The sequence below is a fragment of the Urocampus carinirostris genome, chromosome 5 (assembly GCF_059441175.1).
Source record: "Urocampus carinirostris isolate Australia breed hairy pipefish chromosome 5, RoL_Ucar_1.0, whole genome shotgun sequence".
NCBI lineage: Eukaryota > Metazoa > Chordata > Actinopteri > Syngnathiformes > Syngnathidae > Urocampus > Urocampus carinirostris.
In genome coordinates this window covers 41165333-41190158 of record NC_142353.1, presented here as the reverse complement: position 1 = coordinate 41190158, position 24826 = coordinate 41165333, and the positions used below count along the sequence as shown (strand labels likewise).

General features: G+C 39.7%; 3 protein-coding genes across 3 annotated transcripts in view; all 3 read left to right on the top strand.

The window, feature by feature from the left end:
• LOC148366413 (NMDA receptor synaptonuclear signaling and neuronal migration factor-like) overlaps positions 1-24826 on the top strand; it is a 254375-nt gene that overhangs the window by 194018 nt on the left and 35531 nt on the right. The window lies entirely within an intron of this gene.
• On the top strand, positions 3678-9251 carry LOC148366420 (uncharacterized). The gene is made up of 2 exons (XM_088336857.1): positions 3678-4072; positions 6972-9251. The coding sequence occupies exons 1-2, from the start codon at positions 3952-3954 to the stop codon at positions 8369-8371; spliced, it is 1521 nt and encodes a 506-aa protein (XP_088192983.1). The 5' UTR covers positions 3678-3951; the 3' UTR covers positions 8372-9251.
• LOC148366419 (uncharacterized) lies at positions 11491-19569 on the top strand. The gene is made up of 3 exons (XM_088336853.1): positions 11491-11630; positions 11780-11918; positions 17699-19569. Exons 2-3 carry the CDS (start codon positions 11798-11800, stop codon positions 19225-19227), a joined length of 1650 nt encoding a protein of 549 aa, XP_088192979.1. The 5' UTR covers positions 11491-11630; positions 11780-11797; the 3' UTR covers positions 19228-19569.

Below are 24826 nucleotides of genomic sequence, written 5' to 3'. Positions count from 1 at the left end.
TGAGTACAGCATCATCTCCAAAAAGAAGAGCAGCTTCAGCGACAGACTGCTGTCACAGTCTTGTTTCACGGACAGACTGAGGAGATCATTTCCCCCTCGTGCCATGAGGCTCTTTAACTCCACCCGAGGAAGTAAAAGCCCACATTAAACCCCACCACCACATTTGCATATTACCCTATTTTTATTTTCTGTAACACTATTTAAATGCTCTTTATCAACACGTTATATTGGGTATTTTTATATTCTATATCTTTTTTTAAATTATTTTATTTTTTCAACACAAGGATACCGCTGGTGTGTGAATTTCCCTCAGGGGATGAATAAAGTATCCATCTATTTTGAATGAATGAAACTTTATTTCAAACAAAACCAAAAATAAAACAAAACAACATGTCAAAAAAACAACAACTATGTGAATACAATTTTCCGAAAAGATAGGAAGAAGCATATATGTTTAATATGCTATTCAATATATTTTTTATGAATTATGTTTTGTACCACTAGAAAGCGCTAAAGAATACAAAATCTGCCTTTACAGGTTTTCCACAGGTCTTTGAAATGTCTTCAAAGGCATTTAATTGCATTATATGTTCTAAATCCAAATTTTGAAAATCTTAAAATGTGAACATATTGATAGTAAATCTTTTAGTTCAAAAAATATAAATCCTAACATTTCTCAAATCTTTAAAAAAAAAAAAAAAAAACGATTAATTTTCGTGTCAACGTTGCAAGACCACAATAATTGAACTATCAAAACAATGATGTGGTTTCAGTCGGGCCTTTCAGCGCAGACACATGTCTTAGGTCCACCCACAATCAGGGCCCCTTTTCCGCCAGTGAGTTTTCTACCCAAAGCTAGCCCACTTAGCTATAGAGGAGGAATTTGAATGAATAGAATAGCACCGAGCTCTCATGATGCATTTTTATTGGGAAGGAATTCAAGTATTTGTTGATAAGTTGGCAGAAAACACCATTTTAATTCAAATGAAGATTATACAATAATTCTGATATACATGAAAATAGATTTACCTATGTATATTATCCATAATCTAAAATCAAAACTGAATTTTCCTTACCAACAGGTAATTAGGATTTAGACTAAACTCTTATGAAGTAGCTTCCCTACACACATTTTATTTAGGTTACTTAAAAAATTGTAATCCTCCTAAGCAAAGCACTCCTCTCTGCAACATTATTGATGACAATGCAATTGTCCATAGAGATGAAAATTTCCCTATCAGTGTACATCAGCATGAAGGCCTCCATAGGTTCCTGAGAAGATGAACTTCTTGGCCCAGTTTTCACATGCTCTGCACACGTGCAACCAGAGTAATGCAAGGATAACTCCATACCTGTGGCCAGTTACAATACGGTGATGATGAAGCACAATGATGTCACATGGAGCCCATGGATGGCCCACTGACAACAATACAAAATGTTACCATATCTTAAATAGATAGTAGCCTACCAACTGGGTTATGTTTTCCGAAAAACATGTACCTGACTCATATCATTCACACTGTTCTGTGTTCATTTTACCACTACAGAGAAGAAGGGTGGTGGGCCAAACCAACTAAAAGTTGAGAGGGGTGAATTCCCCCAGATGGTAAAACTCATCTGATTTACTTCAATGTTGGGGTTACACTGAATGTTGCCAAATAGCTGACTAGGGAATGATCGAACAGGTAAGGTTTGACGGTGCAAGTGACAGATATTTCCATCCATCCATTATCTGCACAGCTTTGCTCAGTATGGTCGCAGGGGTGCTGAAACCTCTCCCAGTTATCTTAAGGCGTGGGTTTCCTCCGGGCCCTCCGGTTTCCTCCCACATTCCAGCCAGTCGGAGGGCACACAGAGGGGATAATATTAACTCGACAATTAACCCCACATGCATGTGCTTAGAATGTGGGAGGAAACCTGAGTGCCTGGAAGAAACCCACGCAAGCATGGGGAGAACATGCAAAATCCAGACAGGGAGGCTGTGATAGCTGGACTTGAACCCTGGACCTCCGCACGTGGGGCTATGCAGTAACCACCCTTGGCCGTGCCGCCAGTGCCATGATTTTTGTCATCCAGCCAGGCCAAACTCCACCTTGACATGAACTGGCCCTTTGGGAAATTTCCCCCATTCTTCCAGATTAGTCACTCTCGCATTGCCCACAATACACACAGCAACTTCGGCTAGAGACATTTACTTTGGACCATGGCAAAGTGTAAATCGAATGAGAAGTGGCTGTCCGACGAACCTGGTCTTAATTTTGATTTCAAAAGGCATTAAAAAGTCTTTAAAAGTCTTGAATACAACTTGCCTAAGCTGTAGGAACCCTGATTTAAGATCCTATAAACGGGCCTTCCACGAGACCTGGCAATATAATATATATCCTTTTTCCACTCTTATTCATATTATAATTATTTAATCAATTATTATAGTTATTTACTATTAGATTTTTATGTTATACTATTACTATTGGGTAGCAAGGCGGGGCAGTGGTTAGTGCGAGTGCGGGACAGTTCTAAGGTCTTGGGAACCTCCTGTGTGGGTTCAAATCCACTTACTGTGAGCAGTTTGTATGTTCTCCCCGTGCTTGCGTGGGTTTCCTCGGGGCACTCCGGTTTCCTCCCACATTCCAAAGACATGCATTTCAGGTGGATTGGCCGGTCCAAATTGTCCCTAAGTGTGAATGAGTGAGTTGTCTGTCCCTGTGTGCCCTGCGATTGGCTGGTGACCAGTTCAGGGTGTCTCCTGCCCACTGCCCGATGATTTCTGGGATGGGCTCCAGCACCCCCGCGACCCTACTGAGGATAAGCCGTGCAGCTAATGAGATGAGATACAACTATTACTATTCCTCTACCTCCCCTTTCCTTATTTTACTACTTATTTTATACTATTTATTTTCTACCTAACCAGTGATATTAGTTTTCTGGATGTTGTGAATGTGTTGCTCAAGTGGAAAATTGCAATTTTTTCTAATGTAAGTCCACTATTATTATTATATTATTATTATCTCCTTCAACTGCTTGTACCACCAGCAAAGAGAAAAAAATAACTTTTTTAAAAAAAGAAATATGCTATAAACTCGATGAGCAGACAAAATTCTTCATGACATGCTCCAATTTTCCTACGTAGTGACATATTGTTGCTTGTGCGTGCGATAACAAAGGTATTCAGATTATAAACTTGGCACTGTGGTTTATTTTTCTTTCGAATGGAATTTCTGAAAGGGCGGCACGGCAGCGCAGTGGTTAGCGCGTGCGTAGCACAGTTCTGAGGTCATGGGTTCAAATCCAGCTACCAGCTTTCCTGTGAGGAGTTTGCATGTTCTCCCCGTGCTTGCGTGGGTTTCCTTCGGGCACTCCGGTTTTCTCCCACATTCCAAAAACATGCACGTCAGGTTAATTGGCCGGTCCAAATTGTCCCTAGGATTGAATGAGCAAGCGTATTGTCTGTCCCTATGTACCCTGCGACTGGCTGGCAACCAGTTCAGGGTGTCCCCTGCCCACTGCCCGAAGATAGCTGGGATGGGCTCGAGCACCCCTGCGACCCTACTGAGGATAAGATAATGGTTGAATGGATGGATGGAATTTCTGAACTTGCTCAGGCATTTGCGCAGCTATTTGAGTAATTTGTTCTAGTGGGCTACCCGTAGTCACGGTCCACTGCTTTCGCACATGCGCGTCGCAAATCGTTTTGTGACTGAACCAGGCCCACTCCGTGAGCTAAGTGTAACGACAACCTACATTTAGAACCTTTTCTTCAAATGTAATCAAGTTATTTAATGTATAAATAATGCATTTATGTCTGGTTAACTCGCTTCTGTGTTGGTGGAAACCTCCCGGTATTGTGTAACGTTTTGAATCTTGTAGTTTGTTAGCCAAGCGGCGCTAATGAAGGAGACGCGTTTGTTTGACTCTGACTCAGCAGGCGATAAGTGTGAACATTAAATGTAAAAAATGTGCACAAGAACAAAAGTCAAGCACGAAGTGGATCTCTGGGGATCACAAGAGGAGATCAAGGGACTATGTCAACAGCCGGGTGCAGTGTGCAAGGGAGCTCGAATTGTCAACTCAGCAGGTTCGTCACTTCTTTACTTCTATACGCGATGCAACAGACCCCCGAGATACGACATGATTCCGTGTTAAGGTGGTGATCACAAAGTGAGATTTCCGTATAGTGAGGGATCAAAATTAAGCAAATATTGAAGTCAAACATGTTTGTTTCAGTGCTCCGATTCTCAACTAGTGACTAAAAGATACCGTAACCACGAGCTTTAACCCCAAATCAAGAATAAATTCCACTCAATTGTATCCAATGAAATGATTGCGCAGTTTTAATGAGAGATAATCGAAAAGATTAACCCTTTTGTCAAAAAACTAAATGACCAACAAAGCCAAAACGACTGAAAGTACCGTATATACTCCAATATAAGCCTACATCGCATATAAGCGACTTTTCCTTCCGCTTATCACTAACTCTCTTGAGACCCCTCATTATGGGCAGAAAAAAAGAAATGAAATCAACATTATCACAATAAAAAGCGATGTGGTCCGTCTCAAACGTGACGATTGACTGAACAGGTAGAAGAAATTAAGCAGGGAATGACCGCCATCTACTGTTGAGAAGTGTAAGTCATCCTCCTTATTCTTCATCTTAGCATCATTTTTTTCTAAGGTGCCCACGACCCATTGAAAACTGGTCTGCTACCCCCTTTTGTGTCTCGACCAACACGTTAAGAAACACTCGTCTAGAGCAGTGTTTTTCAGCCCTTTTTGAACCTAGGTACACTTTTATTTATAAAAAAAAAGTTCCGAGGCACACCGCCCTTCAAAAATGTTTGAAAATGAAGTTATCTGAAATATTTCACTGTACTACCTCATAAGCAGAAAATTAGTATATTAAAAGAAGAAAATAATCTCATCTCATTAGCTGCACCGCTTATCCTCAGTAGGGTCGCGGGGGTGCTGGAGCCCATCCCAGCAATCATCGGGCAGTGGGCAGGGGACACCCTCAACTGGTTGCCAGCCAATCGCAGGGTACATAGGGACAGACAATACGCTGGCTCATTCAATCCTAGGGACAATTTGGACCGGCGAATTAACCTGACGTGCATGTTTTTGGAATGTGGGAGGAAACCGGAGTGCCCGGAGGAAACCCACGCAAGCACGGGGAGAACATACAAACTCTGCACAGGAAGTCCGGTAGCTGGATTTGAACCCAAGACCTTAGAACTGCCGCACACGCGCTAACCACTGCGCCGCCGTGCTGCCCTAAGAAAATAATAATAATTATTTTTTATATACTTAAAATAAAAAAGAATTATATGCCTTATTTATGTTTTTATTTTTTACAGTGCAATCTTAAACAACTTTGTTAAGCAATTTAAGTTGTTAAATGTAGTGTGCTACTTAATGAGCAGATAATAAGTATATAAAAAGTATATAGAAATCTACTGCCACCTACTGATATGGGTGACTATTACAGTTCCTCGTCTGAAGAAAGCAAAAATACTGAATAATGGCCTGATTTTTTGGAAAGAGGAAATTGGGCAAATTCCAGTGGCACACTACACAAGATCTCACGGAACACTAGTGTGCCACGGCACACTGGTTGAAATATACTGTTTTAGAGGTTTATGAAGTACGAGAACTTATCTTGTTTTATGGTTTTTGCTTTTGTCTTGAAGGGAGAGTGGGTAACATTTAGTGCATCCTAGTGGTACAAATGACATTAATTTGAATACCAAGCAAAAATACATGAACTATCATACCAATGCAAATTTTCATAAAAAATCATAGATCGAGAAATTTGTATTTCTTTTAGTTTGTGCATTCCCTGTCTAGATGTTTTTTATTTTGTAGATTTGAAAAATCAACAAAAAATGTCTGTATAATGTCCTCCTTATCTGGGCCACTAAAAGAGTGCGATAAAACACTGAATGCATTTAGAAAAATAAGATGGCAACCCTTTGAAAATGTGAAGTAAATAAAATCACATTGATACAGTTTAAGTTTGATTGTGCAGTTATTTTTCTCTCTTTACCTTCGGGGCCGTTGCGGAGCACACATAGGACGCGGACGAGAGGAAAATAGGCAAAGGAGATCTGCGTTCGTACTGGCTCATAGTTACAACTCTAGTTAAAATGTAATATTTATTCTATGTATTTTTACAACATTGGAAAACATTAGATCAGACGTAAATGGAAGGAGACCAAGAAGAAGGCTGCGATTGACGTGGATGGATGATGTTATGAGTGCACTGCAGGAAAGAGGTCTAAATCTAGTGGAAGCTAGAGCTCTTGTTGGTGATAGGAATGAGGGGAGAGGTGTTGTAAAAGGATAGTGGGATGTTTAGACGCAATCTAAAGGGATGGGCAGGGCACCTGTATGATGCGGCAGGGGTAAACCAGTGAAAGCTGTCAGGCCCTGCTGTTGAACAGAAGAGTGTGTTGTGTCACTCTGACTTGAGTGACATGCCCGCTTTCTTGTGTCCCGTTTCATCTGGAGGGACGAAAGCATGACCAACTTAGGTGCCGAGGTGCCTAACTTGTTTGGGTGTTAGGGAATTTGGGTTGGCCATGGTCCCAAAAATTTTGTGTGTGTTTTTGCTATTTTTTTCCCTTTTTTATTTTCTTTTTTCCTTTTATGTGTTTGTCTTGCTGTCGGTCACCCTTCTTGAGGGATATGACCAAGGTAGATAGATAGATAGATAGATAGGAAAACATTAAGTGTTTGTGTCAAGTTTTGTCGTTCGACAGAAACCATATTAAAACAAAAATATTCAGATTTTCAATCCGTAAACATTTTTGGAAAAGCACCCAGGAGCCACTCTCTTGCGTTAAAGAGCTGCATGCAGCTCCTGAGCCTGGGTTGCTGACCTTTGTAATAAACTCTTCTTTTTTATCATTTTTGGTGATAATCAACATTAAAAAAACAAATCTCATTTTCCAAAAACATGTCCGACTTGTGTTCCACAGACAAAGATGAAGAGTATTTCCCTCCTGGGTGGCAGAAGCCAGTGCTGCTTGATGTTAAGGAGGAGCATCTTCTTATTAAAGAAGAGGAACGGCTGCCACCATACATTAAAGAGGAGAACAATTTCACTGATTTCCCCGTGACTGTGGTTTGTTTAAAGACTGAAGATGAAGGTCAACATGAAGAGAAAAAATCGACGCGGACTCCAAGCAGTGATTCAAGTTCACACGTGGCGATAGAAGGTGATCAAGAGCACCAGGAAGAGACTCAAGCAGACAGCTGGTTGGAGCCTATGTCAGATGATGAAAACACGTCAAACTCCGCCCACACTGAAGACGACAAACAGTCGGAAAGTGATAGGACATGTTGCGCTGAAGGCAAAAGCTGGAAATGTTCTTGGTGTGGAAAAACGTTTCAACGCAAGTTTAATTTGAAACGGCATGTGACGATTCACACAAGCGGGAAGTGTTTTGCTTGCTCAGTTTGCGATGAACAGTTTACAAATAGGACACTCCTAAAAGCACATACCAAAACCCATAATGGTGAGAAAAATATCTGTTCAGTGTGTGGAAAGGAATTTGCTTGGGAGTCCGATTTAAAAAGACACACCAGAACCCACACTGGTGAAAAACCTTACGCCTGCTCAGTGTGCGGTCGAGGATTTACAGACAAGTCGGCTTGGATAAGGCACAAAACGACACACACTGGTGAAAAACCTTTTGTTTGTTCAACTTGTGGTAAAACATTTAATCGGAAGGGACACTTAACAACACACACGAGGATCCACACTGGTGAGAAGCCATTTGCCTGCTCTGCTTGTGGTAAAACATTTATGGAGAGCGGGTCCTTAAGAAAACATTTAAGAATCCACACTGGTGATAAGCCTTTTGCCTGCCCAGTTTGTGATAAACAATTTACTCAGAATGCACACCTCAGAATACATAAAAGAATCCACACCAGTGAGAAACCTTTCACGTGTTCAGTGTGTGGAATAAAAATCGTTCGAGAGTTTGATTTCAAAGTACACACCAGAACCCACATTGGTGAGAAACCTTACACCTGCTCAGTGTGTGGTCAAGGATTTACAGACAATACATCATGGAAAATGCACAAAAGAACACACACGAATGAAAAAGGTGAAAAACGTTTTCCTTGCTCAACTTGTGGTAAAAAATTTAATCGGAAGGGAAATTTAAAAACACACATAAGAACCCACACTGGTGAGAAGCCATTTGCCTGCTCAGTTTGTGGTAAAACATTCACGGAGGGCTGGGTTTTGAAAATACATTCAAGAACCCACACAGGTGAGAAACCTTTTGCTTGCCCACTTTGTGGTAGAAGATTTACTGCGAATAGAAGTTTGAAAAAACACATCAGAACCCACACTGGTGAGCAACCTTAATGACTGTTAGTGTTCAATTTCTGAACAACGCTAAAGCTAATACTCATGAGTCTGTTAGTGAGAAAATCACTAAATTTTGATAAGATCACATTTCAACATTTCCATTTATAATCTATGATTTACTGAATATGCTAATAATCTGGATATTGTATCATACAGACCTAAAAAAATATAAGGCTTACCTGAGTATAAAATGCACCGATTACCTATTTAAAAAAAACAAACATTTTGCACAGAAACCGCATCAGACTATACACCGCTGGTGGCCACATTGTAACATGAGATATTTCCCCCCAAAAAAGACAGAACACAAAGTTTTCAAAATATAAATCGTAAACTTTAACTGATTTTTTATCTGTTAAAAAAAGAATACAAAAATGAAACTGGCATTATCTATAAAAGTGAAATCCAGCAATTTATTTAACTATTTTCAGATCCCCTCCTACCTTGACTTGGTGTATAATTAGAATAAACACTGCACAACAATTTTAAGCACTAAAATTATTTTTTGTCAACTAATGATAAAACTAGTATTTAAATAATCAATATAATTATTTCAGTGACAACTGTTTGAGAGCAAAAGCCAAGAAAGTCAAACCAAAAAAGCAGTAAAGATTATACCAATACTGAATTACAATGTCAACAAGACAGCTAAAATATCTTGCATTCGTCCTTTAGTTTCTGTTGCCATAGTGACAACAGTTTTACAGGTCTTTGTACAGGAACTGTAACATGCTTACATTTTTGGTTGCAGCTTGTTGCTCTCTGCAGGGTGAGTTTTTCATGTGTTTATGTAAATGTGTGTCGTTGTCACATAAGCAGATCACTTTACCACACAAATGACACCTGACATTGTCTGTCGTTGAAAAATAAAAATCCATGCTGCGCTTCCTGTTTGACTGTCATTTTTAACTTGTTGGGGCCAGGCATATAAATCTGGCTGTCTAAAACTCTTTGTCGCCATTTCCTCTGCCTGGCAGACTGGCTGCAGCGGACCAAAGTCCGGCCCGGGGGCTAGTTACGGCCCGTGATCAAAATTTTACTGGCCCGTGGCCTCTGTCATAAAAGTAATGATATGTGGCCTGCCAGTAACGTAGACTGCGGTATAAAATAAATTACCATTTGACCAAATGATGGCAGTAGCCCACCCCGTTACCGACAGGGCGACTAAATAAAAAAAGGAAAGTTGACTGTGAGGGTTGTCGCTTACAAGACAAGTGCAAATCGGAGTATTATTTTTTTCACCGAAATCCGAAACAACTGCGTCTAATTTTCCAAAAGACTATGGCTGTTTTCAAATATATAATATCAAGAGGACATGCTGTCTACAAAAAGCTAACGTGAAACAAATGCTGTGAAAAGGTGAGGCAATTGGAAGGTGTTTTAACGGCACAGTTTATTGATAAATTGTCATATATATTTTCTCTTCCGTTCATCCAAATACAAGGTTACATTTAAATAACATTCAATAAATGTATAAAACAATTTAGAAAAAGAAAAAAAGAGGGGCTTATCCTGCTCCCGTCCCCTTAGCAGTGTAAAGGTTTTTCTTAATAATACATTAACGAAATCAAATGATTATAACATTGGATGGGTGGGTGCTAGGATGCATCCCTTAACCACTAGGGTCTTAGGGGCACTTTTTGCTGTGGTGTGTCTTTGGCAAGTACAGCCTGGTGGCACCCATCCCACTCCGAGCCAGCAAATGTTTCCACCCGGTGGACTAATCTTATCATTACCTCAAATTAGATTCACCTGAACACATTCACATAACCTATTTTTTCTGAGAAAAGATGACATGGAACGTATGGCTTAATATAAAGTCAGATTAAATACGTAAAGATTACACTTTCTCATCAAACCATTGGTTTAAACATTTTCACACACAGAAATATAATGACTGAAATAAACAAATGAAATGAATTTGGTTTTAATGTTGTGCTTATTCCTTTAACCACTAGAGTCATAGGGGCACCATTTCCTGTGGTGTGTCTTGGGCGAGTACAGCCTGGTGGCGCCCATTCCCCTCGATAGTCAATTGTTTGAAAATGCCAAGTAGACGTTTGTTTGTGTAGTCAGACCACCCTTGGGAGTTGATTTTTTTTTCTTTTGTTACGTTCCATTTGTGATAGGCATGGTTTCGGCCATGCACCTCATTGAGCTCAGTTGTTCGTGACATAGCCCAATTTTCCTACCAAATGATATCTCTTTGCTTGTGCATGCAAAAATAAAAGCATTCTGACTCAAATCTGAGTAAGATTTTTTATCTCCCTAATGCAAAATTGTATGTCAGGGTTGGGTAGGGTTACTTTAACTGGATGACTTTCGATTACTTTTGGATTACTCCAATACCAAATATGCTAATAAAAGACAAAAGAAACTAAATATGAATAGCCCAATGATTGCTGGGATGGGCTCCAGCACCCCCGCGACCCTACTGAGGATAAGCGGTGCAGCTAATGAGATGAATAGAATTATGACTCACAACACGTGGTAAGCTTTCTCTCCTGGCTTTGATCTCTTTGATCTCCGGCAAAACTAACATAAAATGCCACAGAAACAAAATGAAAATAAATCCAAACAGCTTACCAACATCATTTTTGCCGTTCCATGCATTCCGTTACTCCCCAAGCCTGCACAATATTTTGTAATTTTATTCATATTTAGTTTATTTTGTCTTTTATTAGCATATTTGGTATTGGAGTAATCCAAAAGTAATTAAGAGTAATCCAGTTAAAGTAACCCTACCCAACCCTGCTTACAAGTATAAGAGAACGAATATAGCTATGTGCAGTAAAAATTTAATTTGAAATCAAAATTGTACTTACGTTTTGTGTTAATCCAAATAAATAAAGTTGAATTGAGGTGAAATCAGTAGAAAGTCAATGATTTCATCCCCCCAAAATATAAGAATCCTTGTCATCCTGGAGTTGTGGCCCCTTCTCAAGGTCTCTTATCTTACTCATGCTGAGGTTTTTGATTTTTTATTGTATTCCAGGTTTCAGATCAGAACGATGTAGCAATTGTGGCATGTGCAGCCTTATGAGACATTTTGTGATTAAGGGCTATACAAATAAATGTGACTTAACTTAACTTGCATTTTAAATGTGTTTTGTTCTTACGTGGCAGCCGTAGTTAGGGACCTTGGCTCACTGGGCTTCTGCGCATGCGCGTCGCATATCTACGGAATTCGGCCTCCTCTGTTAGCTAAGTGGAACAAGCATCTTCATTCACTCCATTTTCTCCTAATTTACTCGAGGTAATCAATGCATAATGAATACATTTGTGCCTGGTCAACTCGTTTCCGTGTTGGTAGAAGCTTTCCGGCATTGTGTAACATATTTGATTTTAGAGTACGTTAGCTAAACGGTGCTAACAAAGGAGACCCTTTTGTTACTTTTGACTCAGCAGGCATCAAGCGTGAAAATGCGAACGAGATCAAAAGTCATGCACGAAAAGGATCTTTTGGGGTCGCGTGGTGAGATCAGGGGACCAGTTCAACTGCCGGATGCGGTGTGCAAGGAACCTCGAGTTGTCGACACAGCAGGTTCGTCATTTTTACTTCGTAAGGTGATACAGTTCACCCCCGACATACGACATTATCTGTGCTGAAGTGGTGATCACAAAGTGACATTTCCTATTAGTGAGAGGTCAAAATCTATGGCAATGAAGTTAATGTTGAAGTCCAAGGACCTTCGTGACATGCATTTTTTGGGTGACGCAATTTATGTCGGTGTAATAGAGTTGAAATGTGATTGTTTTGAGTTTTTTGGAATCCGCACAAAATCTGTGTTTTAGTTGCATTGCTGTTAAAACTCTGGTACCTCGTTCATTTGGTAAGCCATGGGCGTGTGCGACTGTGTCCCTCGTTTGGCACTTTATGGGCTTCTGCACTTGCCGTACCTTCAGCTATATCAACTAGTGCTGAAGATGTATGCAGTCGTGCGCAGACGCCCTGACTTATTTGTATTATTTGTTGAATGCGGGGAATAAACCGCGTGACTGGACCCTTGTGTCGTACATGATTTAAGGGTCATTACATCAGTGTGCATTATTTGGACGTGAACTTAAATTTTGATAACCATTTTGATAAGCCATCTGTGAATAGTTTTTACTTCCAACTACTCAAAATGTTGGGTTGCATCAGACCTAGTTTTTCATTTTATTCCTCCTCCCGCCCCTTAGGACAGTATACATCCTAAAAGTGACTATAAAGAAAACTCACTGAACTGTATACATCCAGTGTTCTCATTTGCCCGCGTCCCTGCGTCTTAGACGCATCATTTTTGCTGGGGACGCATAGTCTCAAATCAACGTGCGTCCCCGGGACGCAACTTTTTTGACACAAAATTGTCATTATTTCCCGATTACGTTTTTTTTAAACAAAGATTTACCGCACTCCAAACTTTTCGTCTGGCAGATCCGGCAGATGTTGTTTTGGTTTCGCGGTTCGAGTTTTCGTCTGCACGCCGATCTCGAGTTGTGTGGTGAAAAGTCCCTTTTAGGGAACCGACTTTTTCGGCTCAACTCATTCAAGAGAGCCGACTCTCAAACGGCTTACTTGCTTTGATCCATTATATTACCATTTATTATGTTGTATAAAGAAGTTAAGAAAAAAGGAAGTATAAAAGGAGAAAATGAAAAGAAGACAGGTTTGTGGTGATCCCTTTAAACGGTATATTACCAACAATAATTTGATGCAGAAAATGAATTAATAATTTGATGATTAAAACCGAATGAATATATAGATTTTCATTATATATTTGTCACCGATTTACAATTTTAACCTCGATAACACTAAATTTTGGGGACCCATAGATCTCTGTTGGGACCCATAGATTTTTGAGCATGCGAGTCCCCGGGACTCATCACTTTTCAGAGGTAAAATGAACACTGTACATCCAACTTCTTGGTGAATATTTCAAATGGCCTAATAGAGCTTTGTATTTGTGTTTCTCATGCTGTTACCCCGATTTGCACTTGTCTTGTAAGCGACTGCCCTCACAGTCAACTTTCCTTTTTTTATGTAGTCGCCCTGTCGGTAACAGGGTGGGCTAGAATTGTCACAGAAAGCCATAGGCAAAGTGGCCAAAGGGCTACTACCATCATTTGGTGAGGAGGTGTGTTGGCGTGGACAGGGTGTTTACTTTCGTGCCACTCGTTTGTCAACATAAGCATTAACATGGGTATGGCAGTTCTTATGTTATTAGGCACATGAGATCACGGTATTAGTCAAAAAGTGGTGACAATTTTTTTTCCAATACATGCATTTTTTTTCCTTACAATAGAAGTTTCCCTAAAAACCTTGCACAATGCATGTCGGTGTACATTATTTAGACGTGACCTTGAAGTGTGATATTTCAGTCACTTTTTGACTTCCAACCACTCCAAATGATGGGTGGCATCAGACCTATTTATATATATATGTTGATTTTATCTATCTATCTACCTTGGTCATATCCCTCAAGAGGGGTGACCGACAGCAAGATAAACACATACAATAACAAAGAAAATGAAATAAAAATAAATTAAAAGGGGAAAAAATAGCAAAAAAACACACACAAATATTTGGACCATGGCCAACCCAAATGCCCAAACACCCAAACATGTTAAGCACCTCTGCACCCAAGTTGGTCATGCTTTCGTCCCTCCAGATGAAACGGGACACAAGAAAGCGGGCATGTCACTCAGGTCAGAGTGACACAACACACTCTTCTGTTCAACAACAGGGCCCGACAGCTTTCACTGGTTTACCCCTGCCGCATCATACAGGTGCCCCGCCCATATCTTAGAAATGTCGATTTTAGTTTATTTATTAATTTACCCCCTAAACTTGAAGACGGACATCGTTGCAGCAAATATTGATCGACCCAGTTCGTTGTCTACAGCCTCTTCGTAGACTCATCTTTTCATTTGTACATTGCAACTAAAGTGAGTCCTAAGTATGCACGGAGTTGCTGTGCGGTCATCGTGGTCTGGCGAATTATCGTACTCTTCCTTCGTAAGCCAGTTATTGCAACAATGTGGTCAAAAATTGCGGTGACGGGGCTACTGATGTGAGTAATGGGGGACAAAGGTGGCCTGGGGTCCGGCAGTGTCGGACGCACAAAGTGGCCAGCCACTTCAGGTGATGGAGACCATATATATTTTTTATTTTTGGATCGCCAAATCTTTCGTCCACACACATCCTCCACAATATTGCACATTCTCGTCTCCCAGACCGTCCTCCATGTCTTCATCCTCAACATGGTCACTCGGTTCATCGTCTTCAGAAACTTCTTCCGTTTGTCCCCCTTCTGCCAATCAATCAGGTTCAAAATCCTCATCAGAATAGTCCGAGATGTCCGAGGAAAAAAACATCTTCTGGTTCAGATTTTTTTTTTTTTGTTAATTATTTTATTCTATTATTATTATTTTTCTAGACCTGCGAAGCTCTGAACCCGCGAACGTTGAACCACGAAGTAGCAACGCCCCTTCAAAAATGTTTAAAAAAAAAAGAAAACAAAAAAAAAATATATATATTTTATATCATTATTTTTTTTTTTAGGCCCGCGAAGCTCTGAATCCGCGAACGTCGAAGCGCGAAGTAGCGAGGTCCCACTGTACTTTTACTCAAGTAATTATTTAGTTTTTAGTATATTTTTATTGTTAGATGCCAGATAAGTTACCAGTAGGTACAGTATATTCTCAGAAAACAAACACGACCCAGCATTCATAATCGGCATGCCCCAAAGACTGCAATTGGGCAAATAGTTCCTCAATTTTGGGGAAGGAAAAAAACAAAAAGGGGTTTTCCCAAAAATGGCCAAAAAACAACGAAAAACTAAGTATAAATATGTGTGCTCGATGCTGCCCCATTTGGCAAAAATGGCACTGCATTCATACACACTAAACGGTATGCACTAACCTTTACTCAAGTAATTATCTTGGTTTTTAGTATTTTTTTATTGTTACATGCCAGATAAGTTACCAGTAGGTACAGTTGATTCTCAGAAAACAAACAAGACCCAGCATTCATAATAGGCATGCCCCAAAGACTGCAATTGGGCAAATAGTTCCTCAATTTTGGGGAAGAAAAAAACAAAAACATGTGATTCAGGTGTGAATCAGGTGGCACCTATTAAGGTTGAAGCCAGTACAGGTTGAACATGCATTTGAGGAAAATGGGTTGTTCAAGACACTGCTCAAAGAACGCCGTCCTTTGATTAAAACGTTGATAGGAGAGGGAAGAACCTATAAAAATGTGCAAAGAATTGTTTGCTGTTCAACTCAAATGATCCCCAATGCCTTAAAATGAATAGAAAAATCAGAGACACGTGGAAGAAAACGGAACAAAACTCTTAAAATTGACCGGAGAATAACCAGAATGGCTAAGGCTGGCCGATAATCAGCTCCAGGACTATTAAACACAGTCTGCAGTTACCTGTTAGTGCTGTGACTGTTAAAAGACTTCTGTGTGAGGCAAATTTATTTTTAAGAGTCCCACGCAAAGTCCCTCTGTTAAAGAAAAGGCATGTGCAGCAGAGGTTACAATTTGCCAAAGAACACATAAACTGGTCTAAAGAAAAATGGAGGAACATTTTGTGGACTGATGAAGGTAAAATAGTCCTTTCTGGGTCCCGGGGCTATGGACTGTGAGTGAGACGATCGCCAAACTCTGAATTCAATCTTCTGTACATATGGAAGACGGTGAAGCATGGTGGTGGAAGTATCATGGTCTGGGAATGGTTCTCCTACTCTGGTGTTGAGCCCATTTATCACATACCAGGGATCATGGATCAGTATGTGTATGTCAGGATACTTGAAGAGTTTATATCCCCTTATGCTTAAGAGGACATCCCCTTGAAATGGGTGTTACGACAAGACAATGACCCCAAACACACCATTAAACAAGCAAAGTCTTGGTTCCAGACCATTACAGTTAATGTTATGGAGTGGCCAGCCCAATCTTGAGATCTCAATCCAATCAAGAACACGTGGACTGATATCAAAAAATGCTGATTGCGAAGAAATACCAATAAATAAATAAATTGAGGAATGTTGTTAAGCAATCGTGGAGTGAAATAAATCAAAGGTGCCACAAGTTGGTTGACTCTATGCCACACAGATCTGAAGCAGTTATAAAAAGAAAATGTGGTCATGCAACAAAATATTAGGATTGCTAAATCCTACCTTCTTCGAAAATACAAAATAACTTGGAGGATGTACAGTCAACAGCAGACACTGCTATTTTTTTCAACACACCCCTTTGATTTTTTTGCCCGATTGCACAGCCTTCAGAGCATGCTGGGTCCTGTTTATTTTCTGAGAATCTACTGCACCTACTGATAACTTGTTTGGCATGTAACAAGAAAATATATTCTAAAACCTGAGATGTTCTGCTTAGTTAGTCACATTGCACTGCTATTATTTAGAACAGCACTCTATATGGAGAGGAAGCTGTCTCAAAAACAACAAAATTAGCGATTTACTCAAGTTGTAAAAATGATGTCTTGATAAATACATATGCAGGATTAAAAATCGCATATGTGAATCGCAGATCAATTATTGGTCCTGCTAAATACATGATTCACACCGGATTTCTTTATTTAATAGTATTGAATAAATTGAAAATAGGCTTCAATTTGGCCATTACAATTGTGTGTGTGAACCCTGAAAAACATTTTTCGATCGTTAGGGGGCAGCACGGCAGCACAGTGGTTAGCGCGTGTGCGGCACAGTTCTGAGGTCGTGAGATCAAACCTTCCTGTGTGGAGTTTGCATGTTCTTCCCGTGCTTGCGTGGGTTTCCTCCGGGAACTCCGGTTTCCTCCCACATTCCAAGAACATGCATGTCAGGTGATTTGGCCGGTCCAAATTGTCCCTAGGTGTGAATGAGCAAGTGAGTTGTCTGTCTCTGTGTGCCCTGCGACTGGCTGGCAACCAGTTCAGGGTGTCCCCTGCCAACTGCCCGAAGATAGCTGGGATGGGCTCCATCACCCCCGCGACCCTACTGAAGATAAGCGGTGAGGATAATGGATAGATGGATCGTTAGGGATGTACATAACACGCATTTTTAGGACTTCATGTTTACGTTTTGTAAAAATCACATCTAATCACTAGTTAGACATGAGGATATCTAGGAAGCGCTCATTATATGAAAAGAGCAAGAAGCCATTAACAGGAGCATAAACATTAAAGATGCTTGCCAGACTAAAGTCAAGGATGTATGCTTTCTAGCAACACATGGTTAATACAATTTGATCTGTTTCATATTGTTGAATACAATATTCAACATCCAAATCACAGATTGAATTTTCCAAAACCATGTCCAACTTGTGTCCCACAGACAAAGATGAAGACTATCCCTCTCCTGGGCGGCATCAACCAGTGTTGCCTGATGTTAAAGAGGAGCATCTTCCTATTAAAGAAGAGGAGCAGCTGCCATCATGCATTAAAGAGGAAGGATATTTCAAACAGTTGCCTATGACTGGAGCCTGTTCAAAAACTGAAGATCAAGGTCAGTATGAGGAGAATAAACTGATGCATCCTCCAAGTAGTGGCAGAAGCACACACATGAAAACGGGCGTCAATGAAGAGAAACGAGCAGAGAGCTGGTTGCCGCCAATGTCAGATGAAGACGACCTGTCACACAAGGACGGCAAAAAGGCCAAAGGTGACAAGACATGTTGCCCTGAAGGTGGAAAAACGTTTCATAACAAGTCTACTTTGAACCGGCATGTGATGAGCCACAAGAGTAAGACACCTTTTACCTGCTCTGTCTGTGATAAACAATTTACTAAGCGGGTACTCCTCAAAGCACATACAAAAACCCACACGGGTAACAAACCAGCACACACCTGTTCAGTGTGTGGAAAGAAATACGCTTGGGAGTCGCATTTAAAAAGACACATCAGAACCCACTCTGGCGAGAAACCTTACACCTGCTCAGTGTGTGCTCGAAGATTTGCAGACTATTCAACATGGATGAGGCACAAAAGGACACACACTGGTGAAAAACCTTTTGTTTGTTCAACTTGTGGTAAAACATTTAGTCGGAAGGGACATTTAAAAGTTCACATCAGAATCCACACAGGTGAGAATAATTTTGCCTGCTCAGTTTGCGGTAAAGGATTCGCAGAAAAGGGGTTATTGAGAATACATTCAAGATCCCACACTGGTGATAAACCTTTTGCCTGCACAGTTTGTGATAAAACGTTCACAGAGAGTTGGTGCTTGAAAAACCATTTAAAGACCCACAGCTGTGACAAACCAGTACACATCTGTTCAGTGTGTGGAAAAAAATTCGCTTGGGAGTCATATTTAAAAAGACACGCCAGAACCCATACTGGGGAGAAACCTTACACCTGCTCAGTGTGTGGTCGAGGATTTGCTGACTATTCATCATGGGTAAGGCACAGAGAAACACACACTGGTGAAAAACCTTTTCTTTGTTCAACTTGTGGTAAGAAATTTAATCGGAAAGGACAGTTAAGAATACACATAAAAACCCATACAGGTGAAAAACCTTTTGCTTGCTCGGTTTGTGGTAAAGCGTTTTCTGAGAGGGGGACCTTAAAAATACATTCAAGATCCCACACCGGTGATAAACCTTTTGCCTGCTCAGTTTGTGGTAAAACATTCTCAGAGAGTGGGTCTTTAAAAAAACATTTAAGAACCCACACTGGTGAGAAACCTTTCGCCTGCTTAGTTTGTGGTAAAACATACTCGAAGAATGAGACCTTGAAAATACATTACCGAACCCACACTGGTGAGAAACCTTACACCTGCCCGCTTTGTGGTGACAAATTTACTTCTAATAGGAGTTTGAAAAATCATATCAGAACCCACACTGTTGAGCAACCTTTTACCTGCTAAGTTTGTGGTTAACGATTTCCGAGCATCGCTCAAGCTAAGAGTCACGAGTGTGTTAATGAGAATATCAGTGATCATTACATTTTGATTTGATTTCATTTGAATATTTTTGTTAAAATCTTCTGATTTACTTAAGTAACAAAAAATAGTTTGTCATACAGACATGTAGACACACAAAATTGTAAAAAACATTTGCAGAGAAACCACGTGGGACTATATAGGCTTCTGGGGCCCACATTGTAACATGAGATATTTACAGAAAAAGGACAGCATCCAGAAAACCTTGAATACATTTCAACTGATCTGTAACTATGTTGTAAACCTAAATAAAAACTGCATCTCTCATTTTATTTTTTCTATTTTTGTATCTTAAAACAATGGATAAAACATGTATGATCGTGGTATGTAGCATTAAACTATCATTTTATATTGTTCTATTGTGTGTGGTTTAATGTGTTAATATACGGTATCTTGACTGTTGTCATTCATTCTTTTATTTGGGCAAATAAAAGGCAAATTCCACAAGCTGTTAGATCTTTTTAACCACCTTTCGTATCTTCCTGATGAACATGTTTAACCTCTGTTCACAGTTTCATTGTCTGGTCCCCTTGACAGTCTTTATACTTTTCACAATATTACATTCTGGAAACCATATGATAATAAACGTGTGTTACATGGAAAAGAGGAATCGTTCCTTATCACAATTGTTATACATATACAGTGCATCCGGAAAGTATTCACAGCGCTTCACTTTTTCCACATTTTGTTATGTTACAGCCTCATTCCAAATTGTATTAATTTAATCTCTTATCTCAAAATTCTACACAAAATACTCCATTATGACAATGTGAAAACGTTTTTTTTTTTTTACTTTTTTTGAATTTATTAAAAATAGAAAACTAAGAAATCACATTTACATAAGTATTCACAGCCTTTGCTTAATACTTTGTTGATCCACCTTTGGCAGCCAATACAGCCTCAAGTCTTTTTGAATATGATCCCACAAGTTTAGCACACCTATCTTTAGGCAGTTTTGCCCATTCTTCTTTGCAATAAGTCTCAAGCTCAATCAGGTTGGATGGGAGACGTTTGTGCACAGCCATTTTTAGATCTCTCCACACATGTTCGATCGGATTCAAGTCTGGACTCTGGCTGGGCCACTCCAGGACATTCACGGAGTGGTTCTGAAGCCAATCTTTTGAGATCTTGGCTGTGTGCTTTGGGTCGTTGTCCTGCTGAAAAATGAACCTTCGCCCCAGCCTGAGGTCAAGAGCGCTCTGGAGCAGGTTTTCATCCAGGATATCTCTATATATTGCTGCATTCATTTTTCCTTCTATCCTGACTAGTCTGCCAGTTCCTGCTGCTGAAAAACATCCCCACAGCATGATGCTGCCACCACCATGCTTCACTGTAGGGATGGTGATGAGCGATGGCTGGTTTCCTCCGAACATGGCGCCTGGCATTCACACCAAAGAGTTCAATCTTTGTCTCATCAGACCAGAGAATTTTGTTTCTCATGGTCTGAAAGTCATTCAGGTGCTTTTTGGCAAATTCCAGACGGGCTTCCATGTTCCTTTTACTAAGGAGTGACTTTCGTCTGGCCACTCTACCATACAGGCCTGATTGGTGGATTGCTGCAGAGATGGTTGTCCTTCTGGAAGGCTCTCCTCTCTCCACAGAGGAACGCTGGAGCTCTGACAGAGTGATCATCGCGTTCTTGGTCACCTCCCTGAGTAAGGCCCTTCTTACCCGATCGCTCAGTTTAGAAGGCCGGCCAGCTCTAGGAAGAGTCCTGGTGGTTCCAAATGTCTTCCATTTACGAATAATGGAGGCCACTGTGCTCATTGGGACCTTCAAAGCAGCAGAATTTTTTCTGTATCCTTCCCCAGATTTTTGCCTCAAGACAATCCTGTCTCGCAGGTCTACAGACAGTTCTTTTGACTTCATGCTTGTTTTTTGTGCTCTGACATGCACACTCAACTGTTGGACCTTATATAGACAGGTGTGTGCCTTTCCAAATCATGTCCAATCCACTGAATTTACTGCAGGTGGACTCCAATAAGCTGTCGAAAGATCTCAAGGATGATCAGTGGAAAAAAGATGCACCTGAGCTTAATTTTCAGCTTCATGGCAAAGGCTGTGAATACTTATATAAATGTAATTTCTTAGTTTTCTATTTTTATTCTATTTTGAATACTTTCCGGATGCACTGTACTTGTATCAGGTTAGTTTTAACAGTCATACAACATATTTTTTTATTAAAAAACAACAACACAAAAGTATAGCTTGAATCCAGTTAAAAATATTTAAAGGTTAAATTTGTAGGGATTTTTTAGCTTCAATTTAATTGAAAGGAATTATTCTTTACTGCAATCGGTAAATACATTTGCCTCTAGGTGTGTCTTGTGCTCCACCATATATCTTTTTTTTTCTCTGAAGTATGCTAGAATTTCCTACACTGATAAAAAATAAATTAAGTCATTACTTTGAGTTCTGACGTGAATTACTAATCCCAAGAAAATGGATTCAGAGAACCAGGCCGATTGAAAAAGCACACAAGCAATATATTAACACAGAATTAATGATACAAAAAAAGGAGGGGGGAGGCGCCGGAGATTATGGGAGTTTTTGCTATGATGTTAGTCGATTTGGGGAGATTCCCTTGTACAGAAAAAAAACGCTTATTCCCAAGAACCAGCAAACATGGTGTTAAATCTGTAACCGTCCTCTTGGTGTTGCGTAGAGGTTTCATCTCATGTTCCGTATGGTCACAACGTATGGCCGACGTGCTGAACTCAAGGCTACCGTGCAGGCCAGCACGGCCGCTTGGCGCGGCCACCTGCGAGACCAACCAGCCAGCCAGGTATAAGAAAAGAGAACAAGCTATCGATCAGTTCCTGTTTTTATATGGACCAGGGACGCTTGACCGGATCATGCCTCTTTTGGGTGTGGTCTCAGATATCTGTTTGTGTCTCAGATATCTGTGACCACCAGTATTGGATGACCGTGTTTGAAGTTGCTAAACTTGTTAGAAAGCCAAAGAAGTGAGTAATTTGTGTAATGTTCTGTACTCAAGAATGCCCCTCCAATCGACATTATTACGCACGATGAGAACATTATTTTATCAATACATAGCCTTGGATGTTTTAATTACATTCAAATCTTCATGTTATCAGATTTCATTATGGTACATGGTGAATTAGTACGTTCGGGAACTGTCCAAAAGGGGATGCAGACGTTCCATCCATTACAAAGTTCCGAGTTCCTTGGAAGTCAATTTTGTGCTGGGCTTATTTGCTCTACACATCCTTTCTCATCCAACCATCTGATTCACCATAATCACTCACCTATTAAGAGTGAAATAAACAAATTAAATTGAAAGCGTGCAAAGTTATTATGGGGACGGATCTCTTAAAAAGCCATTGGCTTCATCCTGTCATCCTTTTTTCGTTTCCGTCGATTTGTTCATTTTGTGATGTTTATTGAAACACAATTGATAATAAAAAATACAAAACACAAATGGACATTTGTATCAGCGCTTACCAGGCACCAAACGTACTATTGAAAATGCCAGGTTGATGTTTGTGTAGTTCAAAAACCTTCTAGTGGTCGATTTTTTTAGTTGCATTCCATTTTTCTCAGGCAATTTTTCGGCCACCTATAACTGTATTTACAGTCCAGTGCAACTTGATGAGCAGGTGAAACTGTTCATTGCATGCTCCAATTTTGTAAGCAAATGATATCTCTTTGTCTGATTATGCTAATATAAAACCATTTTTGTTTGTAATCTAGGTACCTTATTTTAAAACAATATTTTCATTTTATTTATTTACTTTTTGTCTGTTTTTCTCCAGTACCTTATGGTCTCCTAAAAATCGTTAGCTTTGTGTTGGTGTGTGAATTTTCCATGCCATTTCTGTTTGTATTTGCAATATTCAATTATATATTAATTATATTCAAAGTGTTTTCCCTAATGGGGCGGCAGTAGGTAGAGCGATCGTTTTAGGATTAAGGGATCCCAGTTCGAATCCCGGCTTGTCCGTGTTACATGCCGAAGTGTCCTTGGGTAAGACACTGAACCCCAATAATAATACCCCCAATAAGCAGGTTAGCGCCTTACATGGCTGCACAGATCACAGCCGCTATTGGGAAATGTAAAGCGCTTTGGGAAGTCATTAACTTGAAAAGCGCTATATAAATGCAGATCATTTCATTTCATTTAATGCATCCAAATAAGATATTTAATTAGAAATAATGCATACACACTTCAATACAAAAATGGTATTGCAACATTGCGTAACATCATTATCAGCTGAATAACGAAACAGATATAAAGATTGATAAATATGGCTTGGGGTGAATACCAGTTATATGAAAATACCAAAATGTTTACAAATATTATTAGTTTAATGACCTTTTGATTAGGGAAAATCTCAATGAACACAATATATTGTTTTATTTCACATTGCAACTTGATGAAAGAAATGTCTATGCCTGAGAATTTGCACGTATGTATGTAAAATCTAGCTAAAATTGACCTTAAAAGTTTCTTCTGGCTTTGATTTAAATTTCTAAGGGTCAAATATTCCAAACAGAATATTTTTCCAAAATAATTAAACCCCATTGTCAATTTTATCAGCAATAAAATTAAGAATTTCAGACCAACATTCTTTCACCAAGGGATGATGACAAAATAAATGTTACAGTTTGTAGGAAAGCAGAACAAAAGGTGCATACAAAAGCGTTCTCCATTCGGGCCCCGGTGCTGTGGAATGCTCTTCCCCCTGAGATTCGATCCGCAACTTCAGTGGAAACGTTTAAATCTAAGCTTAAAACACACTTCTACTCTATAGCATATGAATAACCTATATTTCATGTTGACAATATCTGTGTAGTATTAGTTATTGTAACATCCATTGCAGCCTTGCATCCTGGAAGGGGGATGAGCTCATGCGCGGTCTCTTCTCAAGGTTTCTTCATTTACCTCATGTTGAGGATTTTGAATTTTTCCTTGCCTTCATGTAGGTTTTAGATCAGGGGATAGTGTCATAATAGTCTGTGGTTTGCAATAATCTATGGTCTGTGCAGCCCTCTGAGACTCTTTGTGATTAAGGGCGTCACAAATAAACATGTCTTGACTTGACTTGACTACCAGGGTTGGGTAGGGTTACTGGATTAATTTCAATTACTTTTGGATTACTCCAATACCAAATATGCTAATAAAAGACAAAAGAAACTAAATATGAATAAAATGATGACTCACAACACGTGGTAAGCTTTCTCTCCTGGCTTTGATCTCTGGCAAAACGAACATAAAATGCGACAGAAACAAAATGAAAATAAATCCAAACAGCTTGCCAAAATCATTTTTGCCGTTCCATGTATTCCGTTACTCCCCAAGCCTGCACAAAATTTAGTCATTTTATTCATATTTAGTTTCTTTTGTCTTTTATTAGCATATTTGGGATTGGAGTATTCCAAAATTAATTAAAAGTAATCCAGTTAAAGTAACCCTACCCAACCCCGTTGACTACAATATGCATTCCGGAGGGTTATATCCTGTGAATTATTTTAAAGGAAATGTCTCGAATTTGTTAACAAA